Source organism: Megascapheus bottae, chromosome 10 (assembly GCF_031878675.1).
Source record: "Megascapheus bottae isolate mThoBot1 chromosome 10, mThoBot2.hap1, whole genome shotgun sequence".
Classification (NCBI taxonomy): Eukaryota; Metazoa; Chordata; class Mammalia; order Rodentia; family Geomyidae; genus Megascapheus; species Megascapheus bottae.
In genome coordinates this window covers 8,793,741-8,809,023 of record NC_143518.1, presented here as the reverse complement: position 1 = coordinate 8,809,023, position 15,283 = coordinate 8,793,741, and the positions used below count along the sequence as shown (strand labels likewise).

At 37.8% G+C, this 15,283-nt stretch overlaps 1 protein-coding gene across 1 annotated transcript; it reads right to left on the bottom strand.

Annotated features, from left to right (window-relative positions):
• Positions 1–5,638: 5,638 nt before the first annotated feature.
• Positions 5,639–6,586, bottom strand: LOC150057446 (olfactory receptor 2G2-like). The gene has a single exon (XM_090340012.1). It carries the CDS (start codon positions 6,584–6,586, stop codon positions 5,639–5,641), a length of 948 nt encoding a protein of 315 aa, XP_090196138.1.
• Positions 6,587–15,283: the final 8,697 nt, after the last annotated feature.

Sequence of the window (15,283 nt, the reverse complement as noted above, 5' to 3'; positions counted from 1 at the left end):
AAATCAAAACAACATTGAGATTTTACCTCCCTATTATCACAAAAACTAACAGTAACAAATGCTGGCAAGGATGTGACCTAAAGAGAACAGTATTACATTGTTGATAGGAATTTAAACTGGTTCTACCACTCTTGAAACCAGTATAGTAATTTCTTAAAAGACTAAACTTAGAGCTTCCTATGATCCAACACTTATACTCCTGGACAGTTTTCCAATAGTTCAAGGCCACAGTAAAGCTACCAGCACAACCATGTTCACTGAAGATTATTTACCATAGCCAAGATATGGGATTAACCCAGTTATTCCTCAGCAGATTAATGGATCGAGAAAATGAGGTAGGACTGTCAGGTGGCTCACACCTGTAACCCTAGCTACTCAGGAGACTTATATCTGAGGATCATGGTTCAAAGCAAGCCTGGACACTAAAGTCCATGGGACTCTTATCTCCAATTCTCCAATAGAAAACTGGAAGAGGTGCTGTGGCTCAAGGGGCATGGTGGTAGCCGTCAGCTGAAGATCTCAAGGACAACACCTAGGCCCAGAGTTCAAGCCCCATGACTGACAAAAAATGACATAGATATACACAATGGATTTCTTTGCTTCCACCAGAAAGAATATATTGTACCATGCATAAGGAAATGGAAAGATTTGGGAAAAATTATATTAAGTAAAGTAAGCCAGACACAAAGTATCTACATGTTCAGGGCATTTGATTGAATCTGGAACTACTGAAAGTGCTTGAAACAATGGGATAGAATTCCAAGGAAGAATTGACTGTGCTCTGCTGAAAATGACAAAGAAATGTGTACTATTCTTTCAAAGTCATCGTTACATCATGAAAAATAAGCAGAACTAAGGTATGCATAAGAGATTTACAATAGAGATGAAGCTAAAGGAAAGACCTCCAGGATATAGAAACAAAGGCCATATAATGTATGATTGTTGTCCTTAATGTACTATGTTATCTCTCATCTCTTTTGCTATCCCTTGGTTATCTCATATTGTTACAGTACTTTACCTTATTATCTGATATATTGCATATGTTTATTTAGTTATTTGAAATAGGATAGGGAAGGGGGGAAACAAGATGAAGGGTTGGGTTGTGGGGAGGAAAATGGGAACCAAAACATAAGAAAGGGTATCAGTGTTGATGAAGTAATGCACCTTCTGCCTGGTGAATATAATGTAACCCTTCTATTAATTACAATAAAAATATATGAAAAAAGAAGACCTAAAAACGGTATGCATAAATAACTTTTCACTGAATACAGTGGGAACATTTCAGGCCAATTCCTAAGAAAGGACACATGAAAAGCCATGAAGCAAATACATGAAAAAGAAATTTTTTGTCATTAGAGTCAACTCTTTAACACTGTGAAAACTAACATCTATTCAGATAAAGTTGGCGATAATAGTGTCATGATGGGAGCCTTAAAGACAATCAAAATCATTAAGGTCCCTGAGAATGGCTACAATGAATTTAATGTTGAAAAGAATTTTCAGTAAGACCACACTACTGTAAATAATGCTATGATCTTAAATGAAACTTTGAAATTTTAATAACTTGTATGTAAAAAAACTAATATCCAAGCTGAAGCAGTAATCCAGTTATTACATATTGTTGATGATAAATTTGCAGAAGTAGAATAACATAAGTAGGTAAAATAACAAACTTTTCACATTGAAAAATCCTAAATTATTTCAGACATGTAAATGTTGACCTATGGGTGATGAGTGTCCTGTATGTGACTATGGCTGCGACCCACTAATAATTAACCTATTTTTTAATTTAAACATACAGAAAGCTTGGAGCTAATCAATTGAAAGCCATGCTGATTGCCTTGAGCAGAGATGATACTGGCCATCAGATAGATGCAAAAAAGTAAGGAGGGAAAGAGGAACAGAAGGAAAAAGAAGAAAGGAAGGAAGAATGGAGGAGGGAAAGGAGGAAGAATGGAGAGGAAGGCAAGCAGCCTAAAGAGAAAAGGAGTTCTAAAAATAACACCATGAATAAATACATGGTCTTTACAATTCTAGTCACTTTTATGTCATTATTTGTATGTAATAAAACATACGATCTGACCATCATAACTACATCTGATTACATCTATTTTCAAACCTAATCCTACCCAAGAACATTTTTTCTGCCATTACAAGTTACTTCTTCCTCAACAGTGCCTCCAGCTACCTATGAGCTAGGGGAATAAACTGACCTTTCCAAGTTATGGACCCAGAGTCAGAAAAAGATAAGAATGTGTGGAAGATGACTTGAGAAAGCAAAGTGTAGAGTCCTGCCACTGACTATCACATAAATTGCAGAAAATAGGTGACAGTACTTGATTGTTGTTCCCTATAGGCAAGATGACACCAAGATGTCAGAAGCATCACCTGAGAATGTGGCACATGGATGACCCTCAGTTGCAACAGTGTCATAGTAACCGGAAGCTTTCCTCTTGGAGATTGAAACTACAGTCATTCGCCATTCCAACATGATCTGTGGTGTAGCATGAAAATGCTCATTTCAGATAACAGAAAGACCTACATGGCTTCTGATTTAGAAGCTGGGGCTTCCTTAGAAATGTGTGAGAATACCTCCATCCCCCAGTGTCTAAGAAAAACCACTGGAGTATAAGAAACCTCAATGATGATCTTCTCAGGAGGTAGTTTTTGCTATGAGAGAGAAAAAAATTGCTAATGTTGCCTCAGTATGTCCCCAGAAGGGTTAGAAAATTGCCATCTTTCCTCTATGGGGAAAAAAATAATGTAACTCATTAAAATGACCACAATAGAGTATTCTGTATGTGGTCATGGAAAAATATTCTACAGCTATTATTTCTGCCTATTATACTATGGTGTTCTTACTCCAGTCAATTACCCCATACATGTCTGTGCAAATGAATGAACGCTTGTTTCTACTTCTATAATACTACAATTGACTTGAAGAAATAAAAGAAAAATATTGAAACATCACAGTGTACCCATGAAAATACATGAAATTTTGTTTTGTGTATTAGTGAAAAATAAATCTACTTTTTGAAAGGAAAAAAGAATCATCTCCAACATTATAACTCATTTCCACTATTTCCAAATTCTGCATCCTGCCTATTAAGCCCATTTTCTGTTCTATTATTTTTTTCTATATAATCAAGACCAATTTTACTTGAAGATTAGAGATACCATGGTCCTCTCAGCATCAGGAAATCACTATTTCCAAGCATATAATGTTATGTTTGGTGTGTTCCTTCATCAACTTTTCTAGGAAGTTTAAAGGAAATATCTTTTTCACACTTGATTGACACATGACTTGACTTCTATTACAAGATGTCAGCCCTTTAAAATTCACCTAACAAGTCTGGAGGAAGTGCCTCACAGCTATACTCTTACCTAATTCGAAAGCTGAGACTTGTGGTTCAAAGACTTTCTAGGCAGGAAAGTCTGTGAAACTCTTATCTCCAATGAATTACCAAAAAAATCTAGAAATAGAGCTGTGGCTCAAGTGGTTGAACACTAGCCTCGAGCACGAACATTTAGAAACCACACTCAAGGTCTGACTTTGAGAACTGTGACCATCATGAAACAAAACACCAAACAAATGAAAATAAGTGAAGGAAAAGCCTCACTCAGAGATCCTTCAGTATACAATTATGAACATGTTTTGTAATTCAGAAATGTTTAAATCTCTGCTACCATTCTTTAATATAAATTGTCATTACCTACATGTTGTTTAAAACTATCAATTTAATATGAAAAGCCCCAAATAAAAGAATATGCAGGGCATTAATGGCTCATGCTTTTAATCCTAACTACTCAAAGGGATGAAATATACAAATCAAGGCTCAAAGCCCAAGCAGAAAAATCCGTGAGAACTATTATCTCCAATTAATCATCAAAAACTTGAAAGTGCTGCTGTGGTCCAAAAAGGTACAGTTACAAGCCTTGAGCAAAAGAGTTCAGCCCCTGGCTGACAGGAGGAACAGGAGGAGGAGGAGGAGGAGGAGGAGGAGGAGGAGGAAGAGGAGGAGGAGGACGAGGAGGAGGAGGACGAGGAGGAGGAGGAGGAGAAGGAGGAGATATTGCTATTGTTCTTTGCTATACATTTAATGTTACATATACTTTTCTAAAAATGGGAGTAACATCTTCCATAATATTGATTTCCATTCTTTGATAATAGATATTATCAAAGGACCAACTATTGAAGCAGGCCTTAACCTATGAAGGTATGGGTACTAGGTTTTATTTGTTTCCTTGTTTCAAATCTGTGTCCTTATGTCTCAATAACTGGTGAATAAATAAATACATTCCTTAAGAAAAATTTCAATTTCATGATGGGTTAATAATTATATACACATTTGGGAAAAATTTTAAAAAATTGAAAAAAAATTATATACACTTTTGGGCCAGGAGTTTGGCCTACTGGTAGAATGATTGCCTAGCATGCACAAAAACCTCAGTACCACACACATAGAAAAAGGCAGAAGTGGTGCTATGGTTCCAGTGGTAAAGCTGTAGCCTTGAGAAAGCCCAACGGCAGTGTTCAGGCTCTGAGTTCAAGCACCAGGACTGGCATAAAAAAGATTATGCCATATAAATACAGAACCAAATCTAAAATAAAATAGAAACAATACCAGTATAAATTCAAAAATATAGGATGTAATAAAGTAAGAGTGGTAATGTCATTAAGTAAATATTCCTTGTCTTACAAGGCTGCCAGGACTGCCCTGCTCATGCCAAGAGAAAGTTAAAGTGGGAGAACAAAATACAAAGTTAGGAATAGCATATAAAATTCACAGGACTGACTATGTTCCATGATGCAGGTGAAAGAAAGGGAAGGAGATTGAATGCAGTGAGTCTCATTTTCTGATACTGAGAACAGTGACGCAAAAACACAAATGGGAGCTTGTGGTTTAGTTGTGATATGTTAATTCAGATTTTGTTTAAAATATGCACACGCAGAGCCTTAGAACACCACATAGTTGAATATGAGATTACTAAAAAGTCTGTGCTGAAGCATAAAACTGGATAAGGAAGTAATTTTTAAAATGATTAGATTTTTATTGTTTTATCACTTTATTAAACAAAGTTCATATCCTGTAAATTGGTTGCTTGTTTGGGGAAAATAACCACATTTTAAAAGGAGCATTCTCTCAAAACCACAGAAAAGAGTGGAACACAAAAATTCAGACACTTCTGAAAGAGGAGCAGAGGTGCAGCCATAAAGAGCAGCTCAGTGTGCACTGTAACTTCACAAGGGCCCAACAGAAATGCACTTAGCTGAAAGAGCAATGTCTCTGAGGCTTACAAATGTGTGCTTCGAGTTATTCAGTTAAACGTGAAATACTTTAGTTTCCACAAAGGAAACAGTTATACTGACTCATCTACGATAGGATTAAGTCTATTAAACAGTAAACTAAATACCACAATGCTTAGAATTGGGTTGCTTAATATTATTTAACCCCATCTGAAGATGACTTGAAGTTGTGCAAAGTATTCTATCTTCCCAACTCTGAAATCTAAGCTCCAACTGAAATTTTCCTAAAGAAAATCTATTTGCAGAACCAAGAGTTGCAGAATTTTTAGAATGATTCCTCCTGATTAACAGATACATCATGATGTGGCTCTCCCAGATGTCATTTGACGATCAGAAAGTGTCGCTGCAAAGCTTTTTCCCTAGAATTTTCTTCAGTGCTGCCTTCATGTCCTTGTTCCTCAGGGTATAAATCAGAGGGTTGAGCATGGGCGTCACCACAGTGTAGAAGAGGGAAATGAATTTCCCCTGGTCCTTGGATCGACTCTTGGCCGGCTGCAGGTACATGAAGATGATGGTTCCATAGAAGAGGATGACCACCAGCAGGTGGGAGGAGCAGGTCCCGAATGCTTTCTGCCGGCCCGTGGCCGACTTGATCCTCAACACGGCTTGGGTGATGTAGCCATAGGACACCAGGATGAGGGACAAGGGCAGCACTAAGAATAAGACACTAGCCACGAAGAGCTCGGCCTGGTTGAAAGTGGTGTCCACACAAGCCAACTTGATGAGCACAGGCACCTCGCAGAAGAAGTGATCCACTCGACGGTGCCCACAGAAGGGCAGCTGCATGGTGAGGGTGGATTGAACCAAGGTGGTGGCCACTCCACTGAGCCATGCCAGAGACGCCAGGGTCGTGCGAAGGCGGCGGTGCATTATGATAGTGTAGTGGAGGGGTCGACAGACAGCCACGTAGCGATCGTAGGACATCACAGCCAGGAGAACACATTCAGTGGATCCCAAGGCAAGGGAGACGTAGAGCTGAACCACACAGCCACCATAGGTGATGGACTTATCTAAACCTCGAAGGTTGACGAGAAGCTGAGGGATTATGCTACTGGTAAAGCAGAGGTCCAGGAAGGAAAGATGGGAGAGGAAGAAGTACATGGGAGTGTGGAGCTTTGAATCCACCAAGGACACTAGAATGATGATAGTGTTGCCAAGAAGAGTCACAAGGTAAAGGAACAAGATTATCCCGAAGAGAATCAACTCTAACTGAGGTCGGTCTGAAAAACCAAGCAAAATGAACCCAGGAATGTCACTGTCATTACCCCACCACATCATTCCCACTCCTCAGAGATGAAATCACACCGAGCCAAACCACAAGGATTTTATGTCAAATACTTAACCACTTCATTTTTGTGAAAATAAGATTTTGTACAGACATAAAAAGGCCGAAGTAGAGAATATCCAAGTCCTGTACCCTTCATTATTCGATCAAAAATCATACCCCATCTGGTGGCTGTGGGTTTTCCATACACCTTGAAGACAGAAGGTTTTAAAAATCAATCAGGAAAATAAAAAAAGCTATGCTATGCTGCCATCAGAAAGAATGACATCTCCCCATTTGAAAGGAAATGGAAAGACTTAGAAAAAAAATCATATTAAGTGAAGTAAGCCAGACTCAAAAGAGCATAGGCTCAATGGTTTCCCTAATTTGTCATAATCAGTAGAAACCTTGGGCTCTCTTAGCAGAGATTCACAATAGAGCAAAACCTTGATACATAAGACCATATAGTATGACACTAAATGAAAGGACCTCTAGGATATAGAAACAAAAGCCATATAATGGGCGATTGTTGCCCTTAATGTACTATGTTATGTCTCTTCTCTTTTGTTGTCCCTTGGTTATCTCATATTGTTACAGTATTTCACCTTGTTATCTGATATATTGGATATATGTGTATTTGGTTATTTGAAATAGGATAGGGAAGGGAGGAAAAGAAGATGAGGGTGGAGATGGGGGGGAGGGAAATGGGGACCAAGACATGAGAAAAGGTATCAGTGATTGTGAAGTAATGCACCTTCTATCTGGTGAATATAATGTAACCTTTATTTAATTACAATAAAAATATATGTAAAAAAAACCTTATAGTGTGAAAAAAGTAATAACAATAACAAAGGAATTAAAATATTTACCACCATTTATGAAAAAAATTCTAGAAATTAAAAAAATCAATCAGAAATGAGATTGTCTTACCTCAGGTTCACAGTCATCATTTTGTGCTAATATTAGGACTTGAACTCAGGACCTTGCCCTCTTGCTTGGCTGTTTTACTCAAGGCTGGTGCTCTCCCACTTGGGTCATGTCTTCATTTCTGGCTTCTTCCTGGTTAACTAGAGATAATTATTCTCTCCCATTTATTTGCCCAGGCTAGTTTTGAACCAAAATCTCAGCTGTCTGAGTAATTAGGATTACATACAAGTGTGAGCCATTTTTATGTCATTTTTAAAAGTAAAAGCATTACAAGTTTATTGGAACTTTAGCAACTATGAGAAATAAAAGAATGTAGGACGTTGCTAGAATGCATTGAATGCCCAGATAACTTAGGTACACGGATGTTGGCACACGTCACAGTGCACATGATGACATCTCTGTCATGTGGATATGCACAGAGGCTAAGCAGTCTGCATAGGCAGGTTCAGAATAAGCCAAGGGAGTGCTCATGTCAAGCTGACAGTCAGGAAGAGAAGCAGGCCAAGTCAAGAGAAATACTTAAGGGAAGGGGAAAATAGGGGAGAACAATGGAAGGGGCAACTTTGTTCAAGAAGCTTTGTGCTCAAAACCGGACTGATTAGCCAAGCGCAGTGGTTCAAACCTGTAATCCTAAATACTCAGGAGGATGAGATCTGAGTACCAACATTCAAAGATAGCCTGAGCAATATAAAGCCGAGAGACTCTAATCTCCAATTAGTCACTAGAAAATGGCAAGTGGGGCTGTGGCTCAAGGGTAGGGCAGTAGCCTTGAGCTGTAGAGCTCAGGAACAACACCCAGGCCCAGAGTTCAAGCCCCATGAACCCCCCCCCCAAAAAAAACTGACTTATTGTAACCTCTTTGTACAACTACTCAATAATAAAATAAAACTAAATAAAAATTCAACAAAACCAAAATAAATTGCTTAAAAATTACAGAAATATGTCATAGGGGTCACAGGGAAAATAAGGAAACAAGTTTGGGATTCATTACAATATATACTGGCTTTATCACATAATTGAATAAAGTTCATGCAAAATAAATTTGAATTAATTTGGGGGCTGGGAGTTTGCCTTGTGGTAGAGTGCTTGCCTAGAATGCATGAAGACCTGGGTCCGATTCCTCATAGGAATAAAAGCCAGAAGCGGTGCTGAGGCTCAAATGGTAGAGCTCTAGCCTTCAGAAGGTCCAAGGACAGTGCTCATGCTCTGAGCTCAAGTCCACGACTGGCAATAATAATAATAATAATAACAATAATAATAATAAATAAAATTTGAATTAATTTTTAAAAGATTGTAATTGTCCATAGACCTAACTTGACTACACAGAGCTTGTCCTATTGTGGTTGCTACTTGTACTCAACACTGGATGCCACTGCACTTTACATCGCAAATTGGTAACAAAAGGTGAGGAGAGGCTCTCAGACTACAAAGATTGTGGAGGGACATATTATAGCCTACCAGGCCTATTGTAAACATGAATGACATGTTGGTAAACTCTACTTAGTGTATGCAATTGCATATTAAAGCTTGCAGCCATAGCCTTTCATATGGTTCACAAGCACCTCAGTGTGCTCAGTGTGAGTCAAGTTCAATTGTAAGCCTGTGCCACTGCTTCTTCCATTCTTTCCAACAGTGCAAAGCCACTTCCCACACTCCAGCCTCACAGTATCTTATTCATTGCCAATTCTTACCACCCAAAATCCACTTACTACAACCACTTGGACACTTTTATGCACCCATGAAGACTTGATTCAAATAACGGCATCTTTTTTAAAGGCCCCATTTCCATTCTCTTTCTGAAATAACCTGTATTTATTTATACATGGTTAGCATCGAATTATAGTGAACACAATGTCTCATTTATCCTTATTCAATTAAGGGCTAGCAAATTCTCCTAAAAATGTTACTTGCATATGTGTTTACTGAGCAGTTACTTAACTGAGGATGTGGTGCAGGGAGATGATTGATGACAAGGTAAGAAGATGCTCCTGAGAGAGCCAACTACCAGCCATGCTGAAAATAGTAATTCACAGAGTGGATGTGAAACCCACCAAAATGAATTGTAGACGACTCTTCAAGACACACATGTCAAAGATATCTCTCAGATTTTCACGAAGCACAATATCACTTCAGAGAAAAGGCAGATATGAAGACCACACTACAATGCATGTGGGCAGATGTTTAAACATGCCTTTAAAAAAATAGATGAGCCAGGAGTTTGACTTAGTGGTAGAGTGCTCGCCTAGCATGCATGAACACTCAGGTTTGATCCTTGGTACTACATACATAGAAAAAGCCAGAAGTGGTGCTGTGGCTCAAGTGGTAAAGTTGTAGCCTTGAAAAAGTCCCAGGACAGTGCTCAGGCCCTGAGTTCAAGCTCCAGGACTAGCAAAAAAATAAATAAATAGATAAAAGTGTGTACCCATGATTCAAAAAATGATGAAATTGTTTCCATTTCTTATATTAGTTTAAATTCTGTACTTTTACAGAATTAACTTTTCACATACCGTTCATTTAATCATAAACACATCAAAGAAGGCGAGTTTTTAGGTTTGGTTTTGATTTGTTGTCTATGATTTTTTTGTTTTGTGTTTTGAAGATAAAGTATCACAATGTATACCAGAGTGGCACAGAACTCATAATCCTCCTGCCTCAGTCTCTTGGTGCTACAATTAAAAGGTTATATGCCACCATATATAGCATTTTCCAACTCTCTAACACTATATATGTATATATATATGCCATTATTTCAATTAATCTATCAGAAAATATTTATTGAACAAGTTTTCTGTTCTGTACTTTATGCTAGATATCAAAAATACAAAAGATGTGACTTTCAGTGTCAAGAGCCTTGTTGGCCGACTATCTATTCTGCATTTATCCTGACAGAATGCCAGGACTATGCAATATGTGTCCCCATCCAAAGATTCAAGAGATGAATGAGGAGGTAAAGAATCTGTTCTCAGGGTGGGCACTGATCACCTTCACTTACCTTGGAAATACTTTCCCTCATATCTTTGGAAGTAGATATCTCCATAGAAAAGCGAGGATCTTGTCATAAGTTTCTCTGCATCTCCATATGTCACCATGAGAAATTGTATTTGCTGTAAATATGATGGAGTATCTGAACATTGGTTCAACAATAGAGCAAGCAGCTTTCAGTAACCATATGAAGTCAAAGAGGGCTTTTACAGAGAACTCATCATGTACCAAGTTTGGCTCTGAGGACATTGCTTAGAGTGACCTCTCTAATTCTGTCCAATACGAGTTTGTCCTTTCATAGCAGATGACAAAGCTGAGAATGACAATGAAGATATATCATCTGAGAAGACTTTAGTGACAGAGTCAGTATTTAAGTTTAGGTACTTACATTCAAGAGCTGTGCAGATCTGGGTTTGAGAAGAAATGTTACTAATAAACACACAGGTAGCTATTAGACACCACTTCTTCCCCTTCTAAGGCATGTCATCAGCATGTTATTGACTGGTCTCAGCCATTCCTTAACTGTGAAAAGTTCTCTGAATTATAGCTTCAAAACCATAACTGTTCCAGCTCCTTGAGAGCCCTCACGTAAACATTTATTCATATTGCACGACCTTAGGTAGGAATTTGTCTTTCTGGTGCTGTGTCAATTTGTATAGGATTCGTATAGGATATATGTGTCTAAATGCATTTCATCTAGAGAAGGGAAAGGGGAGAAATTAAACAGAAAAACATGAGCATGGCTAATGACAGGTGGTCATCTGATAGATACTAGGGATTGGCAGTGTTGCTGAGTAAAGGCACAGGGTAAAAAATGTAACAGTTGACAGGAGCTATGATATAGTTTTTCAGCTTCTAAATCTGGGGATATGCACCGAGTTACAGCACTTGAGAAAGCTAATGTTTAGTGTTTAATTCCTCATGGTGTTTTCTGCCTCCCTTGCAAGCCAGAGGTCAGCAGGGGATCTAGAAAATGAAGCAGAGAATATTTTCATCATGAATAGGTAGGTCGAAGCTCATTTACTACAAAATTAGTACCATGGGATTATCTAGCTACACACTGAAGGCACTTTGGTGTTACTTAGGGAAGAAATGATTACTAGAAAAATCTGCAAAATTACCCTTAAAATCTGTTACTATTTAGACTATACATCTAATTGTTTCCTTAGCTGTAGGATGTGAAATCTTTAGCTGATTTCTTGCTATAAGAGAGTATTTTCTCCACTCCACTCCTGTAAGACATGATCTCTGAAGTTTTCTCTCGTGGTGGTTAATGCTATTTTATTCAGGAGTAAAATTAAAAGATGGAAAAGATTGGGTTATAAAACTTTGCTTTTATTATAATGCACATTTAGTCCAGGGGAAAGGTATATTTGTTACTATTTGATCTTACACTTAAAGAAGTACAATTAAATATTTAGTATTCTGAACTCACAAAACTGAAGGGGACCCAATATTTTCACCAATTTCCTAAGGCACTAGAACCATTTGAAGCATTTCAGTACCCAACTTGATTGTTTGTTTGTTTGGCTTATCCTGGGTCTTTGAACTCAGAGCCTGGGCACTGTCCTTCAGACTCTTGTGCACCACGCTATTTCTCTACCACTTGAACCATAGAGCTACCTCCAGCTTTTCTGAGTACTTTATTGGAGATAAGACTCTGATGGACTTTCCTGCCTGGGCTGACTTTGAACCATGATCCTCAAATCGCAGCCTCCTGAGTAGCTAGGATTATAGGCATGAGTCACCAGTTCCTGGCTCAATAGTTAACTTTTAATTTTTTGCCAGTCCTGGGGCTTGAGCTCAGGGCCTGAGAACTGTTTCTGGACTTTCTTAAGGCTAATGCTCTACCACCTGAGCCTCAGCACCACTTCTGGCATTTTTTTTTCTATGTATGTGGTACCGATGAATCAAACCCAGGTTTTTGTGCATGCTAGGCAAGCACTCTACCACTAAGCCAAACTCCTGGCCCAATAGCCTACTTTTTTACAGCACACTAATGTTTCACTTTCAGAAATGAATTACCTGCTATCTTTTCTGTCCATATGATGACATACATTCAAAGCAATCTGCTAACTCATCATATTTTTCCAACTCAGTTTCATCACCATGTGTTTTTGTTTCTATCTCTGGAAAAAGGAAATTAAGAACCAAAATTTTATTTTTAACCAAATTAGATTTATTTTTAATGAATTCATAAAACCATAAAAATTATACACATCAATTAGTAAAATATTTTAGTATACAAGTGCATACTTACATAAAGATAAACAGGTCTCAAACATTTATCATTTCTTTAGGATTGAAAACTCAAAATAATTTATTTTATGCTTTTCTAAACATATACTTTATTATTATTATTATTATTATTATTATCACAACAGAATTACTTGCTTTCACTTAACTGTAGTTTAGTGAACTTTGACCAACTTCCACCCATCCCCTCCTCCTCCCTACACTGCCCAGAGCATGATAATCACTATCTTAAATTTCAAAATCAACAAATTATGCATTAAAACTCTGTTTATGGCTGGAGAAGGAAACTGCTGCAAACACCTTGGAGACATTTCTCTGAAGCAAAGAAGTTTCTTCATGACAGGTTAGCCTTCAAATTCCACCTTGGACTTTGTTCAGCCCTGAAAACATGGACATTTCCTTCTGATAAGTATCAGTTCAATGCGAATTACAGGAGATAAATTTATTTATTCAAATTATCTTTTAAATTTTGAGGAACTATGGACAATAATAATGCACTATTATAGGAGCTCCTCTACTCTGGCTGTCCATAGTCACAGCACATTAGGGAGGTGTCTATTTAACTGAATATCTGCATACACCACAGAGTTCTCACAGTCAGTCTTTTGGGGAGGCAATTAAATCCAGAATCGCTTGGGGAAAAGAATATGTATGCAGAAGATCTATTTCACTGTGGTTTTATTTAGTAGGATGACATTCAGTTTCCAACATGCAGGTAAGATTCCCAAGGAGGGCCTGACTTGGCTTTTTTTTTTTTTTAATTTTTTTAACCCTCGGTCCAAGATTAGTCTTCAGAGTCTTTCCTAATTGACCCAATGCAGTGACTAGAAGTATAAGAAAAGTAAAAATCTCAGAGGACTTGGTGGAGTCTATATTGACACTGATTCATCAATGTGTACAATTTTCATGTTTTATGTATCAGTTTAAAACTTCTTATTGTTTTTGTTGTTTGAGGGGTGTTTTGGGGGGAGAGAGTCAATACTAGGCTTTAAACTCAGATCCTAGTGCTTGCTCAGCTACTTTGTTGGACTAGTGGTACTCTACCGTGTTAACCAATCTGCTACCCTAGTTTGTGGCTCGGTTATTTTACAGAGAGTCTCCCTGACTTTTTTGTCTGGGCTGTTTTTGAATGGCAATCCTTTACCTCTTACCTCCAGAGTAGCTTGGAGTACATGAATAAACCACCAAGGCCTGGCTAAAACTAATTTTTAAAAGAGCCACAGGAAAATGAAAGCTTAATGTGAAAATGAAACTGTAAAAGGAAGGGTTTGGGAGGGGTGGGAGCAATGGGGGAGAATGATGAAAGGGGTAACGTCAATCAAGATGCATTACTCACAGACTGACTTGTTGAACAGACACACATTTGTATAACTACTTAAGTATAATTAAAAATTAAATTAAATATATGTAATAAATAATTTTTATTTTAGTCTCATGGAAACTAAAGAAAGAAGTACCTTAGCTTACTGAGTTTACAGGATAGAAGTAAAGAAGGGATGACAAATGTCTTTGTTGACCAAAAACAACAAGATATTACAGAAACAAAGGAGAGAAAAACTATGTGACAACCTTCTCATGTCTGGCTCTGAATGATCTTTTCATCTTCCTAGCCTTGGATCTCTCCCTAGCAGTTTGTGGAAGTTGCAGCTTTGCACCTTCTTTCTGGAATTTGCTGTTTCGTATCAGATAAGAGTTTGGGTAAATTCATGGTCCAGAAACAAGGACATACTAAAGCCATTAGCACAACGATATTCATGGCATCACTATCTACCATAGGAAAGATATGGAACCCCAGATACCCCTCAGTAAATGATTGGATCACAAATATGTGGCATTTATACGCAATGGAATTCTATGCTGCCATCAGAAAGAACGACACCGCCCCATTTGTAAGGAAATGGAAAGACTTAGAAAAAAATCATATTAAATGAAGTAAGCCAGACCCAAAGGAGCATAGGCGCAGTGGTTTCCCTCATTTGTAATAATCAGTACAAACCTAAGACTCTCCTAGCTGAGGATTACAATAGCTGAAACGCTAGATGCATAAGGCCATATAGGATGAGACCAAATTAATGGACCTCAAGGACATGGAAACAAGAGTTTAATTATGAGTGACTGTTATTCACAATGTACTATGTTTTTTTCTCTTCTTTTGTGCTGCCCTTTGGTTAATCTCATATTATTACAGTATCTGACTATGTTACATGGTATATTATATATATATATATTTCTTTATTTGGAATAGGAGAGGAAAAAGATTAGTGGAGGGGGGGAAGGAAATGAGGACAAAAACATGAGAAGGGATATCAATGTGTGAGAAGTAATGCACCTTCTGTCTGACGAATGTAACTGTAACCCCTCTATACAGTAAAATAAAATTTAAAAAGTTTGGGTAAATTCTTCTGTATCCATTCAATCTCAAATGTCTTTAACATCAAATCGCATTTTTATTGTTGGGATAATATATAGAGGGGTTACAGTTACAGTCATCAGGCAGTAAGTGATTACTATTCACACAGTGATACCCCTCTCATGTTTTTGTCCCC